This window comes from Rhinopithecus roxellana, chromosome 17 (assembly GCF_007565055.1).
Source record: "Rhinopithecus roxellana isolate Shanxi Qingling chromosome 17, ASM756505v1, whole genome shotgun sequence".
Classification (NCBI taxonomy): Eukaryota; Metazoa; Chordata; class Mammalia; order Primates; family Cercopithecidae; genus Rhinopithecus; species Rhinopithecus roxellana.
Genome location: NC_044565.1, coordinates 63472251 through 63494500, shown reverse-complemented (window position 1 = coordinate 63494500; position 22250 = coordinate 63472251). Strand labels below are relative to the sequence as shown.

At 38.2% G+C, this 22250-nt stretch overlaps 1 protein-coding gene and 1 pseudogene across 5 annotated transcripts in view; one reads left to right on the top strand and one right to left on the bottom strand.

The window, feature by feature from the left end:
* ATAD2B (ATPase family AAA domain containing 2B) overlaps positions 1 to 22250 on the bottom strand; it is a 229435-nt gene that overhangs the window by 188927 nt on the left and 18258 nt on the right. For all 5 annotated transcript variants that reach the window (XM_030920718.1, XM_030920716.1, XM_030920717.1 and 2 more), the window contains exons 2-6: positions 10972 to 11123; positions 3521 to 3570; positions 3004 to 3157; positions 1188 to 1290; positions 226 to 334 (exon numbers count right to left, since the gene is read on the bottom strand). In XM_030920718.1, the coding sequence (XP_030776578.1) occupies positions 226 to 334; positions 1188 to 1290; positions 3004 to 3157; positions 3521 to 3570; positions 10972 to 11123 (568 nt within the window). The remainder of the gene's footprint in view (positions 1 to 225; positions 335 to 1187; positions 1291 to 3003; positions 3158 to 3520; positions 3571 to 10971; positions 11124 to 22250) is intronic.
* On the top strand, positions 16286 to 16741 carry LOC104658441 (annotated as a pseudogene).

The following is a 22250-nucleotide window of genomic DNA, read 5'->3' as shown; positions in this document are numbered from 1 at the left end:
ATGAAATACATTACATAATGTACGATGTGCACTTAAAAGGATTTTTCCAAATGAAGGAAATGAAAGTCAGATTGCCAACTAAATTAATAAATTATTTCAAATTATACAATATAGACCTCAAAATCCACTGTAGACTCGGTAATAGTCTACAAATACCACTTGTATATTTTATTTTTCCTCCCTCCCACCTGAACTTTCTAGAATTTCAAAAGATGCTTTACAAACCTTCTTCTTCACCCTCAGTAGAAACTTCATGATGATTTTGTATCCCATAACTATTTCTCCTTAGTGACTTTCTTCGCCTTTTCACTCTTGAATACATATCCATGTTTTCCTTTTAAAGAAAGAAATCTGTCAAATAGTAACACGACATTTATTCTCCACTATAAAAAAACAACCCAATGGGACACACCTGCTCAACAAAATTTATTGAGCACCTATTTGCATGCCATAGATTCGTGAAAACAGAACTTCCTAAATTAAATAAATGTAAGAAATAAAAAGGAAAAAAACTTATAACAAACTTATAAAAATGTAAAACACATAATGCCAGCAACATACTTTCTCCCTCAAGCAAATTACACCCTAGTAGGAGGGAAATAAGACAATCACAGGTAATTATAAAAGAAAGTAAAATAAGTTAAATGCCACAAAGAGAGGCACAAAGTACTCTAGAATTGAAAGAGAAGACCCTCCTTTTGTTATGGGGTAAAGGGAAGGGAGGCAGTGTCTGAAATGAACCTCGAAACAAAGATAGAACTGCATCAGTCACTAACTAGAAGTATTAAGAGTAAAAGTTATAGGAACAAGAATGATTTGTTTACACTTAGGCAATGGTATGTGAGAAAACAAAGTTGAAGCCAGATCATAAACATCAAGGTGTTTTTAATAAATTCAGTGCACAACAAAAAGCCATTAATGGTTCAAATCAGAAGAGTAACAGAAGCACAGTTGCACTTTAAGGTGACTCATACAGCAAAAGTGAAGAGGGTTTTCTTGGGAAGGTTATAGCAAGAGGAGAATGAAGAAAAGAAGCAAGGAACCAATAAAATCCCAAACTAAGTTGGAAATGAACAGGAAGGAATACTTGTGCTAATCCAAAAACATCCAACTGTTGCATTCTCCCTTTAAATTCCTCAATTAAAATAAAAAATATTTACAAAGATTGCTACAGCTAATATACTCACAAATTCTGTATCTGTCCACATTCGAAGTCGTTCTACTTCTCCTGATCGACGATTCCGTCGGATGTTAATGTTGTCCATTTCCTGTAGCACAGCTTCAGCAGTGCTACAATCATACAATAAAATCAGGATTTAGACAATAACGACACCATATACATAAAAGAGCTCTTTGTGAAAGCGTAATCAAATCATCTCTGATGTGTAATTATACACAACTTTTTTTCTTTTTTGTTTTTTTTAGATAAAGTGTCCCTCTGTCACCCAAGCTGGAGTACAGTGGCCTGTTCATGGCTCACTGCAGCCTCAACCTCCTGGACTCAAACGATCCTCCCACCTCAGCCTCCTGAGTAGCTGAGACTACAGGCATGCACTACCATGCCCAGCCAATTTTTATATTTTTCTGTGGAGATGGGGTTTCACCATGTTGCCCAGGCTGTTCTTGAACTCCTGGGCTCAAGCGATTCATTCATCTCAGCCTCCCAAAGTGCTGCAATTACAGTGGTGTGCCCCCCACATCCCAATTAAATACCTCTTTCATAACCAGCATCCATCATCAGAATACAGTGCCCAATAAGAAAAGCAAAACCAGGACATCTTCTACCTTAATATACACATTAAAATACAACTTTTTAAATATAAGGCTTTTGTTAATAAGGTCCCAATAAAAAAATCCATAATGCCTCTATGAATAATTATCAGATATATGACACTGAAAAAATACTAATTCAATCTTTTCATTGAAGATGGTGTTAATAACTTGTATAAAATAAGGGCATAAAATTATTTTATTTTTATTTGTATAAAAATAAGTAATTGTATAAAATAAAACAATTTGTAAAAAGTTTAAAGCCTTATAAAGTTTACTGGAAAGACTCTTTCAGAAATTCAAGTAAAACACTGACATTCAAGAAAAACATGCTAACATCTTAGCAATTTTTTTTTCTTTTTTAAGAGATGGGCTGCTGGGCACGGTCGCTCATGCCTGTAATCCCAGCACTTTGGGAGGCCGAGGCAGGTGGATCACGAGGTCAGGAGATTGAGACCATCCTGGCTAACATGATGAAACCCCATCTTTACTAAAAATACAATTAGTCAGGTGTGGTGGTACACGCCTATAGTTCCAGCTGCTCGGGAGGCTGGGGCAGGAGAATCACTTGAACCCAGGAGGCAGAGGTTGCAGTGAGCCAAGATGGCATCACTGCACTCCAGCCTGGGCGAGAGATTGGGGTCTCACTATGTTGCCATGACTGGTCTTGAACTCCTGGGCTCAGGATCTTCCCACTTCAGCCTCCTGAGCAGTTATGACTACAGTCTCCAGTCACCATACTTGGCTACCTTGGCAATTTTTATTTTATATTTTAAACAAATACTTACATAACATTTACTATGCACCTAGATACTGATCTAAGCATTTAACAATACTTAAGTTTTAATAATAACTTAAGTCCAAATTTGATGTTACCACTGTAGAATATAATTTCCTCTCTTGTCAAATAGGGATTGTACTGACCACCCTCTCCAGGCTGTTGTAAGGATTAAGTAGGATGACATATTATCTGAGAAGAGTAAAGTTTTACAGATGCAGACGCTGAACAGATAGTCAGCTCACTGACTAGCTAAGAGACTCAATCCCACAAACTCAGTCTCAAAACATCTTCAATTCAAAATCTTGAATTGACCCACCACACCCAGCTTCAAGTTAAGTTTTAAAAGAACTGTACTAATTGCTAAGTCGTTTCTTATGCTATTTTTTTTAAATGTAACTGTCTTAAAAAGCAAATAATTAAATGAAATTGCTTAATATACATAGCATTCATACCTATTTACTAGTTGATCAAATAACAAACTCTGGTTCACACTTTCAAATCTGTTTTTCCTGGAACGACAACTTTTTCTGACTTCCATGTCACCATTTATACAAGAAAGGTCCCCATCTCCCTTCTTTTCCCCTCGAAGGGGATGGCTTCGAAGGGCTACAAGAAAAGAGATATTTACATTTCAAAGCACAGAATACAGAAAGAAAGAAAAGAAAAAAAAAAAGAAAAAATTACTTTTAAAGACAACAAAAAGTTTAATATAACCTTTTATAGACTTTAATATTCAAAAATCTAAAATTTCTATAAATTTTACAATGTCATAAATAATTTAAATTATTTCAGGTATGCTGATTTCCCAAAATTTAACAATTACATACTTTTTTTACTATGACTGAAATTCAGCCATTTCCAACTGTATGCTCAGCACACTATTAAATCACTCTATTTTTCCCCACTTTACTGCTTTCTCTAACATTGCAAGAATTTTAATACTAACCAGTTTTATAATAGAATACTCACATAAACTACTATGTCCGTTTGGTAATGTAGCACCAGGCTGAGAAGTTAACCTAGAACACAATTATATTTAATATGCAAACACATCAACATTTGTTTATATAAGCAAGAAATGCAATACTGCTGGAATTATTTTAATCTTTAAAATGTTATTTTAATCTTTAAAACTTTTTTTAAAACTTTTTTAAAAGATAATTTTTTTACTGTAAGATTGGTAGTATGCCAATTAATAAAATATACTAGCTAACTTAGTTAAAAGCCATTTTATTACTTCAAGAAAAGCTTTAATAACAGATCATAAACTAAGTTTACTCTGCCATCAACTTTACAAATTTTAAAACCCAAAAAAAAGGCTTAAGCTTAATATGTACCATAAAATTAACTGAGACCATAAGTAGCAGGGGTCACAGGCATTAACTATTGGTTTTGGTTGTTGAAATAAAATTCAAACAATGATAAATTTATTAACACAATAAACAGTAAGAAAAAAGTGTTTGCATACCTGTATCATTTAATAATTTCTTCAAAGTATGTTATTACACATTTAAACTGACAAATGAAACCAGCTGATTTATCAAAAGAGCCATTTTACAATTCTCCCTTTTGGGTGGAAGAAGAGAAATGTAAATCGCTGGAAAGTTACTAACAAGGCCATCAAAACATGAGGACTAGGAAAAAGTCACCGTACTTCTTAATATAGTCAGAAAGTTCAAAAGTAAAAACTAAATTGCTGCATAATAAAAGATATTTTAATGCAAACTAAGATATTTTTGAAATATCCAACAATCATTAGTTTCGAAGATTAAAAAACTAGGGAAAGGACATCCAGAAAATCACAAATATATGTGACTGTCTTTTTTTTTTTTTCCTCGAGACAGAGTCTTGCTCTGTCACCCAGGCTGGAGTACAGTGGCATGATCTCGGCTCACTGCAACCTCCGCCTCCTGGGTTCAAGCGATTCTCCTGCCTCAGCCTCCCAAGTAGCTGGGATTACAGGCACACACCACCATGCCTGGCTAATTTTTGTATTCTTAATAGAGATGGGGTTTCACCATGTTCGTCAGGCTGGTCTCGAACACCTGACCTCAGGTGATCTGCCTGCCTCTGCCTCCCAAAGTGCTGGGATTACAGGCATTAGCCACCATGCCTGGCCCCTATGACTGCCTTCTATGTGGTTTCCACAAACTTTTAATCAAAATAATCTAACATTTTTGGTTACTCCAGTACTCTTCATGTTAAATTATAAATATATTATATATCACAATACCCCTGCCCAGCAAAGGTCACAGTTAAGATGACTAAAGGTTATAAACAGAAATGCAAGCCAGGCACAATGGCTCACGTAAGCCTGTAATCCCAGCACTTTGAGAGGCCGACGCGGGTGGATCACCTGAGGTCAGGAGTTCGAGACCAGCCTGGCCAACATGGTGAAACCCCCTCTTCACTAAAAACACAAAAATTAGCTGGGCGTGGTGGTGGGCACCTGTAATCCCAGCTACTCGGGAGACTGAGGCAGGAGAATTGCTTGAACCCAGGAGGCAGAAGTTGCAGTAAGTGGAGATCACACCACTGCACTCCAGCCTGGGTGACAGAGCAAGGAGGCAGAAGTTGCAGTAAGTGGAGATCACACCACTGCACTCCAGCCTGGGTGACAGAGCAAGGATCTATCTTCAAAAAAAAAAAAAAAAAAAAAACCCTCTAACTACTATGCATCTTCAGATTGTCAAAAAACAACAAAAAAAAATCTAGCCCCCCCATCCGCTAGAAAACAACAACCAAAAAATACCTTTTCCTAGTATACTATCTTAGAGAAAATTTCATTTTTAGCACCATTGTATACAATGCACATGATTCTCCAGGTATATGAGTATGACTATAAAGTAACAAAATGGATGTAATACAGGTATTCTTAAAATGTTGTCATTGCACAATGTGTTTCTGGAATTCTTGAGAATCACTCTCAAAATCCACTTAAAACCACACAGAAAAACCAACTTTATTACTTCATAAATATACTTTGTCTTTAGACCCAACAAAGCATTAACTCAGCTTGATCAGTTTATTCACAAGTCTTGGCACCAAATGAATTCTGACTGTACACAAAGCCAAATGGATGGAATTTCACATCACTTGAATTGTTCAAAAGAATAACATGCAGACCCTAAAGTCATTCCACAAAAGAAATCTAAAACTTTTTGGAACAATGGCAACATCATTGGGGAAAAAAGCACAATAAGCTTTTTGTCTGCTCTAAAGAAGACAATGCTTACTTGGCTTTTATTACTAATGAAAGATCTGTTTTAAGAAAAAATTTCAAAAAACTTGTTCTTCAAATGATCCAATTACCTTATAGTCACAGATTATTGTCATCATGATCTTTATAAAAGGGAGAGAGAGTGAAAAAGCAGACATGACATGAAATACATGAGTATATTAAGAGATTTAATATACTGAGTTTTTTTGGGTTTTTTTTGAGACAGAGTCTTAGCCATCCAGGCTGGAGTGCAGTGGTGCGATCTTGGCTCACTGCAACCACCGTCTCCCGGGTTCAACTGATTCTCTCGTCTCAGCCTCCCGAGTAGATGGGATTACAGGCACCCGCCATGATGCCCAGCTAATTTTTGTATTTTAGTAGAGACACAGTTTCACCATGTTGGCCAGGTTGATCTTGAACTCCTGACCTCAGATGATCCGCTCGCCTTGGCCTCCCAAAGTGCTATGATTACAGGTGTAAGTCACCATGCCCAGCCTATACTGAGATTTTTTAAGGGTTAGCCTGCTTAAACATATGTGCCTAAAAGTTTCTGTATGTATCAATGTTCCCAAAAGTTGGTCACTTAAATTGAGTGCATAGCTTTGTTCTTTTATTTTTTGAAAAGAAGGTGCGTTGGAGATTTTTTCCCTGTATCACTGTTTCCTGAATTTTTATTTATTATTTATTATTTTTTGAGGGGACAAAGCCTCACTCTGTCACCCAGGGTGGAGTGCAGTGGCTCTACCTTGGCTCATTGCAACCTCTGCCTCCTGGATTCAAGCAATTCTCATGCCTCAGTCTCCCAAGTAGCTGGATAACAGGCGTGCACCATCATACCTGGCTAATTTTTGTATTTTTAGGGGAGACAAGGTTTCACCAGGTTGGCCAGGCTGGTCTCCAACTCCTGACCTCAGGTGATCCCCGCCAACCCCCGTCTCAGACTCCCAAAGTGCTGGGATTACAGGTGTGAGCTGCTGCGCCTAACCCTATTTCCTGAATTTTTAAATGGAAACTGTTTCACTTTGCATTAGGTGATTATTACATTAGAATTTTCTAGGCCGGGCGCGGTGGCTCAAGCCTGTAATCCCAGCACTTTGGGAGGCCGAGACGGGCGGATCACGAGGTCAGGAGATCGACACCATCCTGGCTAACACGGTGAAACCCCGTCTCTACTAAAAAATACAAAAAAACTCGCTGGGCGAGGTGGCGGGCGCCTGTAGTCCCAGCTACTTGGGAGGCTGAGGCAGGAGAATGGCGTAAACCCGGGAGGCGGAGCTTGCAGTGAGCTGAGATCTGGCCACTGCACTCCAGCCTGGGCGACACAGCCAGACTCCATCTCAAAAAAAAAACAAAGAAATTTCTACAGCTTTAATTATCTGGGGCATACACCATTGCAATATCAGACTTAAAAATCATACTTATTCTCCCTTTCCCATACAAACTCAAGGCATTTAATGATTTATGAGGGTTATAAACCTCAATTCAAAAAAGCCCCAGTTCTGACAGACCTCACTTAACCACTACCACTCCTCAATTCTAATATGCCTCCGCAGTCCACATAAGTGGTTTTATTACTAATGAAAGATCTGTTTTAAGAAAAAAATTCATATATTTCTGCCTCACCTCACTACTTCCTCATTACTTAATCACAAAAGGAAACTTTCAAGCATGCTACTACATTTGAGAATGCAGCAAATCTTTTTTTTTTTTTTTTTTTTTTAAGACAGAGTCTCACTCTGTCGCCCAGGCTAGAGTGCAATGGTGCGATCTCGCCTCACCGCAACCTCCATCTCCTGGGTTCAAACAATTCTCATGCCTAAGCCTCCCAACTAGCTGGGTACAGGCATGCACCGCCATGCTTGGCTAATTTTTGTATTTTTAGTAGAGATCGGATTTCACCACGTTGGCCAGACTGGTCTCGAACTTCTGGCCTCAGGTGATCCATGCCCCTTGGCCTCCCAAAGTGCTGGAATTACAGGCATGAGCCACTGCACCCAGCCAAGTGTACAGTAAGTCTTAGGAAAATTTCAATTTGTCTGTATCTTAGAATATGCCTATTATTCTGGATATACATCAGGTTAAATAAATGACTAGTAGCTAAATAAATAACTGCTGACCAAAAAAGTCAATAAAATAGCATTCTCTACTCAAAGTATTTGTAAGCTACAACATCTCTCTATGTTAGTATGTATATTTGGGAATTTCTATATACAATATAAAAAATATATATTAAAAATATTTTTGACCAGAAACATCCTATTTTACTAAAAGTATCAATCATTAAAATTATGTTGATACAGTTGGGCCTTAAACCCAGGTTTTAGCCCAAAAGAAAATTCATAATCTATCTCAAATCACTTATGAAGATTCAGAAGTTCTAGGTCCACTTTTATTTCTATCTTCATCCAATTACCTAACTCTAAAATGGAAATTTATTTTGCCAATTAACAGTAATTTCTTTGACCTTAGTGCTCTTTGCAAAGTTCTTTAGAATTCATTACTTTCCATAGCTAATACTAATTCTTATCTGTATTCAATTTTCCTCCACATGAATTATTACTTCTAACAAATTATTTTTTGTGAAAGTACTTTAATAAGTTTACCTTACATACTCGTAAGAGTTTAGATTACCAAAATAAAGGAATCAAGATTCTCAGGCTCATGACATACAAATACAAGTCTTCAAGTAATTCTCAATTTTTTGTACTTATATTATCTCAAAATCTAAAATATTTTTAACTACAAGTTTTCCTTAAAATTAAATTCTATTGAATCTAATAGGTCAAACTGCATTTTATTTTCAGGTCATCTGAAACATCAAAAGATTTTAATTCTAAAAGTTTAACAGTTACTCAGACTCCTAGATGTATAAACTAAAAAAAAAAAACTTTTTTTTTTTTTTTCCACGAAGACAGGTCTCACTCTGCCACCCGGGGTGGAGTGCAATGGTGAGATCACAGCTCACTGTAGCCTCAAACTCCTGGGTTCACGGCATCCTCCAGCCTTAGCCTTTCGAGTAGATGGTACTACAAGCACGTGCCACTGTAGCTAATTTTTTAATATTTCATAGAGATGAGGTCCCACTATGTTGCCCAGGCTGTTCTTGAACTCCTGGGCTCAAGCAATCCTCCCACCTTGGCCTACCAAAGTTCTGGGACTATAGGCATGAGCCACCATGCCTGACCTCAAAAATCTTTTTAAATTCTGTGAGCTACTAAACATTGTCCTTTTGCCAAAACAGAAACAGTAAATGTATTAGTATTCATTATTTAAGTTTTTTACTTAAAATGTATTTAGTATTTTTTTAAAGAAATATCTCACTCTAAGGTACCTAAATGATTCCTAAATGGCAGCATATCTTTCACATGCTCTCTCAAAATTTTTGAGGCCTTTTTATATGAAAGATTTCTATATGAAATATCGGCCAGGCACGGTGGCTCATGCCTGTAATCCCAGTATTTTGGGAGGTTGAGGCAGGTGGATCACCTGAGGTCCAGAGTTCGAGACCAGCCTGGCCAACGTGGTGGAACCCTGTCTCTACTAAAAACAGAAAAATTAAGCCAGGCGCGGTGGCTCATGTCTGTAATCCCAGTACTTTGGGAGGCCGAGGCAAGTGGATCACCTGAGGTCAGGAGTTCAAGACCAGCCTGACCAACATGGAGAAACCCTGTCTCTACTAAAAATACAAAATTAGCTGGGCGTGGTGGCACATGCCTGTAACCCCAAGTACTCGGAAGGCTGAGGCAGGAGAATCACTTCAACCTGGGAGGCAGAGGTTGCAGTGAGCCAAGATAGCGTCATTGCACTCCAGCAAAACTCCATCTCAAAAAAAAAAAAAAAAAAGAAAAGAAAAGAAATATCAAGATCAATTTATATAAAGGCCTGCTGGGTGGATAAAATAAGAGAAATCTAGTATATTACTTGCACTTGAATAAACTGTTAAAATCATCTTAAAAGTCCAATTTTAACACTAAAAGAACCTTGTTAGGAATATTTATCTGGAAGATATTTGATTCACTCATTTAATAAATGCAAGATAGAGATTATAACAGGTAGATCAAGTCTAAAAGTATAATTACATGGTAGTACCAAAGTAACATCATCATAATGATCCAGACCTGTTTCATCTCACAGATGTATGGGTGTGGGAAAGAAAAATAAAAATAAAACTCAACAGACTATGATTCATGTATTTTTCTACTTAGCCCCCATATAATGTAAATTACAAAACATAAACTGGTACATCTTATGGAGTATATTTTATTAAGTATAGAGACCCCTTAGGAACTAATAAATGTACGCAGCCTGCCAAAGTCTATATAACCCCAAAGATTTTTTTCCCTAGAGAATAAAAGTATCCAGAATTTATCTACACATATAAAATCAAAATATTTTTAAACACTTGAAGAATAAAAACAAAGGACTTCCCTTTAACTTCTGTTCAGTCACACATCATCAGCACTTCTACTTTAAAGAGTTTAAAGAACCCTTTAGTTCCCAGACCGATGTAAAAAAAAAATTGTTTTTAATTAGAAAAAAATAAAAATAAAGACTTTAAACAAAACAGAAGCTAAAGAATCTGATTTCAATGTTTAAATCTTTTCTATGTGGGTGCCTGACCTAACTACCATTTGGGAGTAAATTAAACTTAATTTTAGTCAGTTTCAGAGTAAATCTTGGTAATTTACTCTGAAACTGACGAAAATTAAGTTTTCCTGATACATACTGAACCAGATACAAGCAAATTTAAGTTTAAAACAGGGTAAACAGATGAAAAGGTGTCTTTAAAAATTAATTTAAATGTCATTATATCTTCGTATATCAACTCAAGTGAAATAGTCAATAATCTTAAAAAAGGGATTTTATTTTCAAGTAAAAATATAATTCTGACCATATGTTTTATTTAAATGTTCAGGACTATAAATACATATGCATACTCAAGAGTCATCAAAATCCTTATTGTTTCACTTATGGTAGTTTCTGTTACATACCATATATCTTTATAAAACAAATATATTTTAGAGTATTATCAGGAGAAAATAAAATTACATACAAAAATTATAAAATAAGTTTAATTCAATTTACTGATAAGTATTTATAAGATACTTATTTTATAAGCTAAAAAAATTAGCATTAATATCAGCACTGAATCACATTCAGTAATTTAAGAAAAAACAATCAATGAGTTCTCCTTTCTCACCTGGCCTGTCCAGTTGATAAATTCCATTCCTCTCGCTGACCAGTACTTCGTGATTTTGATTTGTCTTTGCAAACAGAATCAGGTTGTTTCAAAGTGCGTTTGGCTGGAGGAGATACGTGGCTATCACTTAAACTACCATCAACTTCAGCTTTCTGAAAGACAATGTTAAAAATGTATTTATTATTCCTATTAAGACAAGTAGAATTGTTAATATTAGGGGCCAGGCTCAGTGGCTCACTCCTGTAATGCCAGCACTTTGGGTGGCTGAGGCAGGCAGATCACTTAAGGTCAGGAGTTCAAGACCACACTGGCCAACATGATGAAACCCCGTCTCTACCAAAAAAAAAAAAAAAAAAAAAAATTAGCTGGGTGTGGTGGCGGGCGCCTGTAATTCCAGCTACTTGGGAGGCTGAAGCAGGAGAATCACTTTAACCCAGGAGGCGGAGGCTGCAGAGAGCCAAGATCAAGCCAGTGCACTCCAGCCTGAATGACAGAGCAAGACTGTTTCAAAAAAAAAAAAAAAAAGAATTGTTAACATTCTTGGAAAATCAAGCATAGTATTTTGTCAACCAATAAATATTTACTGAATTATACTACAAATATAGCAAAATGTATAATCTGTAAATATAAAAGCAAGAAAGATTACATTTATAATCAGAAAAATATGTTGTTTTTTGTTTTTATTTTGAAAAATGCTCAAGAAAAGGTGTGTGTTCTTAAACGTTTGATGTGTATATGTATCTTTTTTGTATTGACACAATCCCTCAGACCCTCCTAAATACTCCAGTATATACCTCCCCAAACAAGGGCACTTTGCTACAATACCACCATACAAGCCCCCTAACCAGGAAATGAACACTGGTATAATACAAAGTCAAACCACAGACATATTCAAATTTTACCAAATGTCCCAACAACGCCTCTCTTTCTAAAGACGGGATACTAAACAGAAACACATACTGCATTTAGTTAATGGACCTCCTCAGTCTCCCTTAATCAGTCTTTCCTTCTTTCCCTATCTTTCATGTCCTTGACTGTCAAGAGCATAGGCGAGCCAGGCGCGGTGGCTCATGCATGTAATCCCAACACTTTGGGAGGCCAAGGCGGGGCAAATCACCCGAGGTCAGGAGTTCCAGACAAGCCTGGTGAACCCATCTCTACTAAAAATATATTTTTTTAAAGCCAGGTGTGGTGGTACACACCTATAATCCCAGCTACTTGGGAGGCTGAAGCACAAGAATCCCTCAAACCCAGGAGGTGGAGGTTGCAGTGAGCAACCACTGCACTCCAGATGGGTGACAGACCGAGACTCCGTCTCAAAAAAAATAAAAGAGTACAGGCCTTTTATTCTCTAGGATGACCCCCAATGTGGGCCCAGCTGATGTTCCTAATGATCAGATTCGGGCCACATATTCTTAAAAAATATATACAGAAATGATGCTGTGCATACTATACCTATCCTTCCCATCCCTAGGGATAACCCTCATCACTTGGTCAATCTGGTGTCTGCCAGGTTTCTTCACTGTAAAGTAACTATGTTTTCCTTTGTATTTGATTTATATATTACGGGGAATTATTTTGATAATTCACCAATATCCTGTTCCTCATCAAATCTCTACCAACCAGCCTTAGTATTCATTGACTACTCTTGCCATTATCAAATACCACAAAGATGGTGACTATCTAATTCCATCATTCCTTCTACATTTGTAGTTGGCATTTTAAGAGAGTTTACCCTGTCTCCATAAATTCATTTATTCATTTATATTTTTATCAGTATCATGGATTCTTATTTTATTCTACAAATTGTAATTCCCTACTCTATTTTGCTGCTCAAATTATGTGAGATTTAGCCAGCGTGAGCCCCTTCAAAGTAATTTCTGTGTCTTTTGACACATTCTCATCATTTTGAGTACTTCCTTACTTTCTGGAACAACTGAATTCTGTAGACTCACTTTATACTTTCCCTCTCTGGCCCTAGATTAGCATTTCTCCAAGGAGACTTGGTTCCTCTTAGTCAACGATAGTATTTAGAAACCAAAAGTTGGGCACTACATGTGCTCAATGTTACTGAGGTTTCACTGCAATTAAGTGCTCTCAGCAGAGAGAGCTAAGGAATGTATAAACATATAAACATACACATACATATATACCTAAACCTCTTCTTTTTCTTTTTTGAGACAGACCCTCAATCTATGTGATCACTGCTCACTGTGGCCTCTGCCTCCTGGACTCAAGCGATCCTCTAGCCTCAGCCTCCCAAGTAGCTGGGACTATAGGCACATGCCATCATGCCCAGCTGATTTTTTGTTGTTGTTAAGATGGGACCTCACTATATTGCCTAGACTGGTCTCAAACCTCTGGCCTCAAGCAATGCGCCCACCTCAGCCTCTCAAAGTGCTAGGATTATAGGTGTGAGTCACCACACCTCACCCAGCACCTTTTAAAGATCTGAACAAAAATATTTGCCACCTATTGTCTCTAAGGGAGGTCACTGCATCTATGCAATAAGAATCTTGGTCTTCACAACCCTTTATCTTAACCCAGACACTCCTTTATACTGATTTCTGGTTTTTAGAAAATAACTCTTCCAACAAATTGCCAATTAGAAAATCTTTGAGGCTGGGCGCGGTGGCTCAAGCCTGTAATCCCAGCACTTTGGGAGGCCGAGACGGGCGGATCACGAGGTCAGGAGATCGACACCATCCTGGCTAACACGGTGAAACCCCGTCTCTACTAAAAAATACAAAAAACTAGCCGGGTAAGGTGGCGGGCGCCTGTAGTCCCAGCTACTCGGGAGGCTGAGGCAGGAGAATGGTGTAAACCCAGGAGGCGGAGCTTGCAGTGAGCTGAGATCCGGTGTCCCAAAAAAAAAAGAAAATCTTTGAATCCAACTATCAGTTGTAAGCCCCCCATTTTTCCCGTCTTTCCAGACTGAACCGATGTTTATCTCACATGTACTGATTGATGTCTTATGTCTTCCTAAAATGTATACAACGAAGCTATAACTCAACCACTTTGGGCACATGTTCTCAGGACCTCTTGAGACTGTGTCTTGGTCCATGGCCACTCATATTTGGCTCAGAATAAATCTCTTTAAATATTTTACAGAGTTTGACTCTTTTTGTCAACAAATATCTATAATCCTTTTCAATATGCTACCATATAGAAATATGTGGCCAGGCACAGTGGCTCACACATGAAATCCCAAAACTTTGGGAGGTCAAAGCAGGATGATTGCGTGAGGCCAGGAGTGCCAGACCAGCCTGGGCAACATAATGAGACCTTATCTCTACAAAAAAACAAAAATAAAAATTAGATAAGTCAGGCGTGGTGGCTCATGTCTGTAATCCCAGCACTTTGCGAGGCCGAGGCGGGTGGATCACCTGAGGTCAGGAGTTCCAGACCAGCCTGACCAACATGGTGAAACCCCATCTCTACTAAAAATACAAAATCAGCCAGGCATGGTGGCACATGCCTGTAATCACAGATACTGGGGAGGCTGAGGCAGAAGAATCGCTTGAACCCAGGAGGCAGAGGTTGCAGTGAGCCGAGATCATGCCATTGCGCTCCAGCCTGGGCAACAAGAGGAAAACTCTGTCTCAAAAGAAAAATAATAATTAGTTGGGCATGGAGGTATGCACCAGTGGTCCCAGCTACTCTGAGTATCTGGTACTCCTGGCCTCAAGCAATCATCCTGCCTTGACCTCCCAAAGTTTTGGGATTTCATGTGTGAGCCACTGTGCCTGGCCACAGATATTTCTATATGGTAGCATATTGAAAGGGATTACAGATATTTGTTGACAAAAAGAGAGGGTGAAGTGAGAAGATCGCTTGAGCACAGGCGGTCAAGGCTGCAGTGAGCTGTGATCACATCGCAACCTGGGCGAAAGAGCAAGACCCCATCTCAAAAAAAAAAAAAAAAAAGCCACAAGGCCACACTGGTACCAAAAGGCACAAAAGAAAAAATACTTGAAATTCAAATATGAGCATGTATATAATTAAGATGGTATATTAGTTTCATAATACACCAACACTTATTAGGTTAAGTTCCCAAGAAAAGCTAGTTAGCTACTTCCAAACTATATTCAGTACAGGGTGGAAAATCATTTAAGAAATACTTCAATCTTATAATAATCCTTTGTTAGTCAACATACTATACTCAAATCAGTGTTTCTTAACTTAGTCCTTTCATTTTTTTTTTTTTTTTCTGTGAGACGGAGTCTCGTTCTGTCACCCAAGCTGGAGTGCAGTGGCACGATCTTGGTTCACTGCAAGCTCTGCCTCCTGGGTTCAGGCGATTCTCCTGCCTCAGCCTCCTGAGTAGCTGGGACTACAGGCGCCCGCCACCACGCCCGGCTAATTTTTGCATTTTTAGTAGAGATGGGGTTTCACCATATTGGCCAGGCTGGTCTCCAACTCCTGACCTCGAGATCCGCCTGCCTCAGCCTCCCAAAGTGCTGAGATTACAGTCATCAGCCACTGCGCTCAACAGTCCTTTCATTTCTAACATAGTTTTCTCACTGTTTTTTTTTTGTTTTTTTTTTTGTTTTTTTTTTTTGTTTTTTTTGAGACGTAGTCTAGCTCTGTCACCCAGGCTGGAGTGCAGTGGTTTGGCTCACTGCAACCTCCACCTCCTGGTTCAAGCAATTCTCCTGCCTCAGCCTCCCGAGTAGCTGGGATTACAGGTGCATGCCACCATGCCCAGCTAAGTTTTGTATTTTTAGTAGAGACATTTCACTGTGTTGGCCAGGCTGGTCTCAAACTCCTGACCTCGTGATCTGCCCGCCTCGGCCTCCCAAAGTGCTGGGATTACAAGCATGAGCCACCACGCCCGGCCTCTTACTTTTTATTTCATATTTTTATTATTTTATTTTATTTGAGACAGGGTCTCATTGCCAGGTTGTTCTCAAACTCCTGACCTCAACAGATCCTCCTGCCTTGGCCCCACAAAGCGCTGGGATTACAAGCATGAGCCACCATGCCTAGCTTTAGTTTTTATACTATCTCATCCACTCCAACCTGGGATATTTACAGACTCCCAAGGTTAAAACGTGCATTAAAGGTCATCTAACTGAACTATTAATCCAAGACATTCTTTACTCCAAATCCAGTCTGTGAACCAACAACATGGGCATCATCTATTTGGGAGCTCCTTAGAAATGTAGAATCTCAGGCTCCACCCTCAGACCCACTGAATCAGAAACCATTTTAAAAAGATCCCCAGGTGATTCATGTGCACATTAGAGTTTGAAAAGCATTATTACATAACATATTCAAGACATAGTCACTGGACCGCCTGATTGCCACCATCATGAGTCGCATGCACATTCCTGGGAAGGGCCTGTCTCAATCGGCTCTGCCCCATCACTGCAAGGTTCCCACTTGGCTGAAGTTGACATCTGATGACATGAAGGAGCAGACTTACAAACTGACCAAGAAGGGTCTGCCTCCCTCACAAATCAGTGTGATCCTGAGGCTCATATGGTGTTGCACAAGTATGTTTTGTGACAGGCAATACAATCTTAAGAATCCTTAAGTCCAAAAGACTTGCTCCTGATCTCCCTGAGGATCTCTACTGTTTAATTAAGCAAGCAGTTGCTATTCAAAAGCATCTTGAGAGGAATAGAAAGGATAAGGATGCCAAATTCCATTTGATTCTGATAGACGAATTCACCGACTGGCTCAATATTATTAATACATGACCAAGCAAATCCTCCCTCCCAACTGGAAATATGAGTCATCCACAGCCTCTGCCCTGGTTGCATAAGTTTGTCTATGTACTCAAGTAATAAAATGATTGTTCACTGAAAAAAAAGTAGTCACTGAGGAAGCAACATCATGTGTTTTAAGCTAGAGTATATCTGTGATACAGAAACTAGTACCTATAAACTACTATGCCAATTTAGATAGCCCAGGCCAACATTACTCCTAATTAAATTTGATCACTCACCTCAAGACCCATCTCAGGACCCATATTTTTTTTCCTTCATGAAATCTCCCTGAAGAATCTAGCCTAAATTAAGCTTATCTCCCCTGCTAGCTACAGCCCTACTATACATTTGGGCACTTGATTATTTCAACTTAGCATTATATATTTATCATCTTTAAAGTGCCATGTCCAAGTCTTGAAATTCTAGCAAGACTTTAAGCTCCTGAATTATAAAAACATACCCTATTTTTTAAAATTCCACAGTAACAATGAAAAACAACAAACAAAATTTCTGGAAATTTGTTCACAAATTATTAATAGAAATTATTAGGGGCAAGAAAGGAGGGCTCATGGTGAATTAAGTTTGGGAAACAATGAGGTCCAAGGCTTTTTGCTGCGAAACTTCTAAGAGTATTATGATAACATGCAAAGTAAATCTCTAAGGATGGAATAAAGTATAAAAAATTTCACAAACTTATTTGATCAAGCTCTCTTTTTTCATGGAACATCTGCAGGTACTAGTTTCCCAAATATACTCTGGAAATAAGTACTATGTACCACTGAAATGAAGACAAAAAAAAAAAAGTAAAATATTTGAATTTTTAAAAGAATATGAGTATATCGTTACTTGAATATCAATTTAAGTGAGTTTTGCACATTTATTTATTGGCCATTCGCATATTCTACGGGCCTTCTTCAATTCCACTCAGAAGTATTACTCAAACTGTTGTTTACCTACTACCTGAATCAAAAATCACCTGCATTACTCATTAAAAAATACAACCGGCTGGACTGGAATCTCTGGAGGTGAAACATTTTTAATGAGGGCTTCCAAATGATTCTTAGTACACGGAAGTCTGAGGACCTCTGGCATTTAACATACTTCAAGTATAATACCAAGCGCATCATCCTAACTGCTACAATGTACTGGTATATTTACTTTTTTGTCACGGGAGGTTTCAATCTTGATTTGGCTCTATGATAGAGACCTCAGAATAAAGAGCATTACCAAAGACTCCTTCTCTCCAAAGAAATCTGGGGATTTAAGTTAAGCAAGCAACCACAATGTAAACTGGTACAAAATTATTACTTCAGCACCATTTAATTAACTTCAAGCTTTGGGAAAGCTTCTACCTACAAACCTGATGCTAACAATTCACCCTTAACAGGATGATCATAATGCTCAACCTTAACTTCTTCATCTTCAAAGCATTTTACTAGCTAATGATAACCTAACCCTTTGAGAGAAGGCGTTACCAGTTTCATGACAAAGATATTTAAAAGATTATGCAATCTACCCACAGCCATTTAGCAATCTGTGTCAGAGTGATTATAATCCATGAGTAGGAAAAGTATCTCAGGCATAAGGGAAATAATTTCAATTAACTAACATTTATTGAGGACCTACTATGTACATAAGATGTGGAAGGCAGTGGTAAAAAAGATGAGTAAGAACTACTTGAGGCCAAGCACAGTGGCTCACATCTGTAATCCCAACATTTTGGGAGACCCAGGCAGGAGGATCCTTGTGGCCAGGAGTTTGAAACCAGTCTGAGTAACACAGCAAGACCCATTTCTTTAAAAAAAAAAAAAAAAAACTATTATAGTAATACCTAATTCTGTGAAAGCAAAAATCAAAAAACTATAACTGCTAGCAGAGACGAAGGAAGACATCATAAATGATGTGGACTTTAAAGGATGTTTTTGGCCATGCATGGTGGCTCACACCTGTAATCTCAACATTGAGAGGCTGAGGGGGGCGGATGTTTGAGCTCAGGAGTTCGAGACCAGCCTGGGCAAAATGGCAAGACCTTGTCTCTACAGAAAAACAGAAAAATTAGCCAGGTGTGCTGCTCCACGCCTGCAGTCCTAGCTACTTGGGAGGCTAAAGTGGGAGAATCACCTGAGCCCCAGGAGTTGAGGCTGCAGTGAGCCATAATTGCGTCACTGCACTCTAGTCTGGGCAACAGAGCAAGACCCTGTCTCAAAAATAAATAAATAAATAAATGATGTTTTCAAGTTTTCTATAGAAATGGGAATATGTATTCCAACAACTTAATAATGGGGCACATAAAATACCAGAACATAATCCAAGGATGAGATAACTTCCAATAGAAATATAATAATAATAATGTAAAATCCTACAGAAATTACATTAAAAAAGATACAGTCATCCCCACTTAAGTAACTTTTTAGTTTAATTCTAACCTCTTTAAATAGATAATTTTTTTCAGTTTGTAAAAACCATTTTCTCCTTGACTTTTATAGTCCCTTAAACCATACTCATCAGCTATCATAGTGACTATTATTGTCATAAATCTTATAAAGTGAGGCAAAAGAACTTGAGAATAACAGAAATGAATAGATGTTGCTCAGTTTTCAAGGAAGGCTTCATGCCCAGATCTAAATTTGTCAGAAATCTAAAAGCTGGATTTTAATCTAATGACAAAAAAGAATGAAGTATAGCATTTTAAAATGAGAGATGCATGGAAATAAGTGAATTAGCAGACCACTAGATTAAATCAAAACTCGATGATGGCCTCATTTAGAATTGGGAAAATCAGAAAGAGGAAATTTAGTCCAGAAAACAAAACAACTAGATTAGTGATATCAGTGCTGTATTCAAAATAAATACAGTAAGGGCAAGTATAAAAAGTGCTGTTTGTTGGTGGTGGTGGTGGTATGGGGAGCCAGGGAACAGGTGATGACAGGAGAAGTATAATGCTAAATTAAAAGTGGAAAGTTAGTTTGGAATTATAGCCAGAAATCTAGGGAGAGGTCTATCAGGCTATGGGAAATACACCTCTGAGATGAAGTGAGTTAAGAAGCATAGACAGATATGAAACATGGTCATAAAAAAAATGATCACAGGTAATGTACAGAATATAAAAACAAAAGGGCAGAAGTCAAAACCTTAAAAAAAAGTCTAATTAATGGGGATAAGCACAAGAGATGTCATAAAAATCAGAGACAAATATAGTCTCTCACTAAAACAAGGGGAGTTAAACTGCTCCAAAAAGACTTAACAGAAGAAAGCTGATAAACCTGAGGATCTGTAAGTAAGAGATCATTGTAACTTCTGACAGAGCAATGTCTGTGAAATGCAGAGTGGAAATCACTAGGTGAATAACGGAGCAAGTGGTGAGCAAGTACAGGTAATGACCACAGAGCTAGTCTTACAAAAAAGTGTCAGAATTAAAAAAGAAAGAATAGTTTAGAGTTGGAGGAAAGGATTTTTTTTTTTTTTTTTAAGAAAAGACAACCTGGCTTCTTATAGAAAAAAGGAAACTGTAAGACAGAATAAAACAAATTATTTAAAGAGTAAGTAAATGATGAGAGAAAAAGTCTCAAAGAGACAAGAAAGAAAAAAACAGAATAGGAACATTTTCCCCCAAGTTAGATCAGAAAGTGTATGGGTGCAATCAATCTTTTCCGATTTCCTTATAGGACAGGCTTTTTGTATACTTTTTTTTTTGAGACGGAGTCTCGCTCTGTCGCCCAGGCTGGAGTGCAGTGGCCGGATCTCAGCTCACTGCAAGCTCCGCCTCCCAGGTTCACGCCATTCTCCTGCCTCAGCCTCCCGAGTAGCTGGGACTACAGGCGCCCGCCAGGTCGCCCGGCTAGTTTTTTGTATTTTTAGTAGAGACGGGGTTTCACCATGTTAGCCAGGATGGTCTTGATCTCCTGACCTCGTGATCCGCCCGTCTCGGCCTCCCAAAGTGCTGGGATTACAGGCTTGAGCCACCGTGCCCGGCCATACTTTTTTTTTTTTAACAAGTATTCCTGTTTTCACAAGGAAGCTTAGAAGTGCAGTCAATTTCTTTTTCTTTCATTTATAAAAAGAATGCACAGAGGCAGTGGTTACCATGACTGCAAAAAACAAAGCTCTGCACTGCTATTTGTTTATTTAGGTCCAACACTATTCTACAAAGTCCTGAAATGGCAAGCATACAAAATGTTCTAAATTTTCCTCAAATATTCCAAGAACAAGGGCTTACTAGTTTAGTATTTCTAAGCAATCATCATGAAATAATATAGAAAGAGAAAAAAATACATAGAAGCGACCTGTTAGTTTAGAAGATACAGAAAGATTAAAAAACAGTCTGTAATAATTTAAAATGCACTTTTCTTCCAGATAAAAATTTCTAAAAGGTAGTTTCTAAAAATCTGAAAATATTACATTATTTAAAATAAGAAAGAGATAATGTGGGTACTGAAAAATGCCACATGGTCAGGTATAGTGGCTCCTATCTATAATCCCAACACTTTGGGAGGCTGAAGTAAAAGGATCACTTGAGTCCATGAGTTCAAGAACAGCCTGGCCAACAAAGTAAGACTCTGAGACTTGTCTCTACAAAAACTTTAAAAATTAGCCATGGGGTAGTGGTACATGACTGTGACCCCAGATACTCAGGAGGCTGAGGTAGGTGGATCGCTTGAGCCAAGGAGGTCCAGGACGCAGTTAGCCATGATTACACCACTGCACTCCAGCTTGGGTGACAGAGTGAGACCCTGTTTCAAAAACGAAAAAGAAAAGAAACATGCCACAGACTTTGAAGTTATACAGACAGGACCAATCTTACATTGCAGCACTACCACTATAACTCAGAAACTACCATTTACCTCATGAGATGGTTAGAAGAATCAGGGAGATAGTATAAGTAACAAATTTTATACCTACTGCCTCACAGTAGATACAATCTCAAGTAAGAATACTTGTTTGGCTTTATAGAGTTAATGTAACTTCATAAGCTTATTAATTATTTTCAATAATTCATTCCTTCCACAAACAAAATTTATTAAGTGCCTGTTTTTGTGTTAGATACTAAAGATACTTAGCGCTAAGGCAGTACCTGTCTTTCACGGAAGTTAAAATTTAACTCTTTAAATTAGCTGGTAAAGATATATGAAAATAGTGCTGATAGTACTGGGGAATGGGGCATAAACTGGTTTAGTCTCAGTGTAAAGCAATTTGAGAAAACCTATGAAAATTTAAAATACACATTATCATTTGACCGAGTAATTCCACTTTATCTAAAAGAGAAAGGTCAGCTGGGTGTGGTGGCTCGTGCCTGTAATTCCAACTTTGGGAAGCAGAGGCGGGAGAATCACTTGAGGTCAGGAGTTCAAGACCAGCCTCACCAACATGGTGAAACCATGTCTCTACTAAAAATACAAAAAAAAAAAAACTGGCCAGGCATGGTGGTGGGTGCCTGTAATCCCAGCTACTCAGGAGGCTGAGACAGAAGAACCACTTGAACCTGGGAGGCAGAGGTTGCAGTGAGCAGAGATTGTGCCACCGCACTCCAGCCTGGGCAACAGAGGAAGACTGTCTCAAAATAAAAAA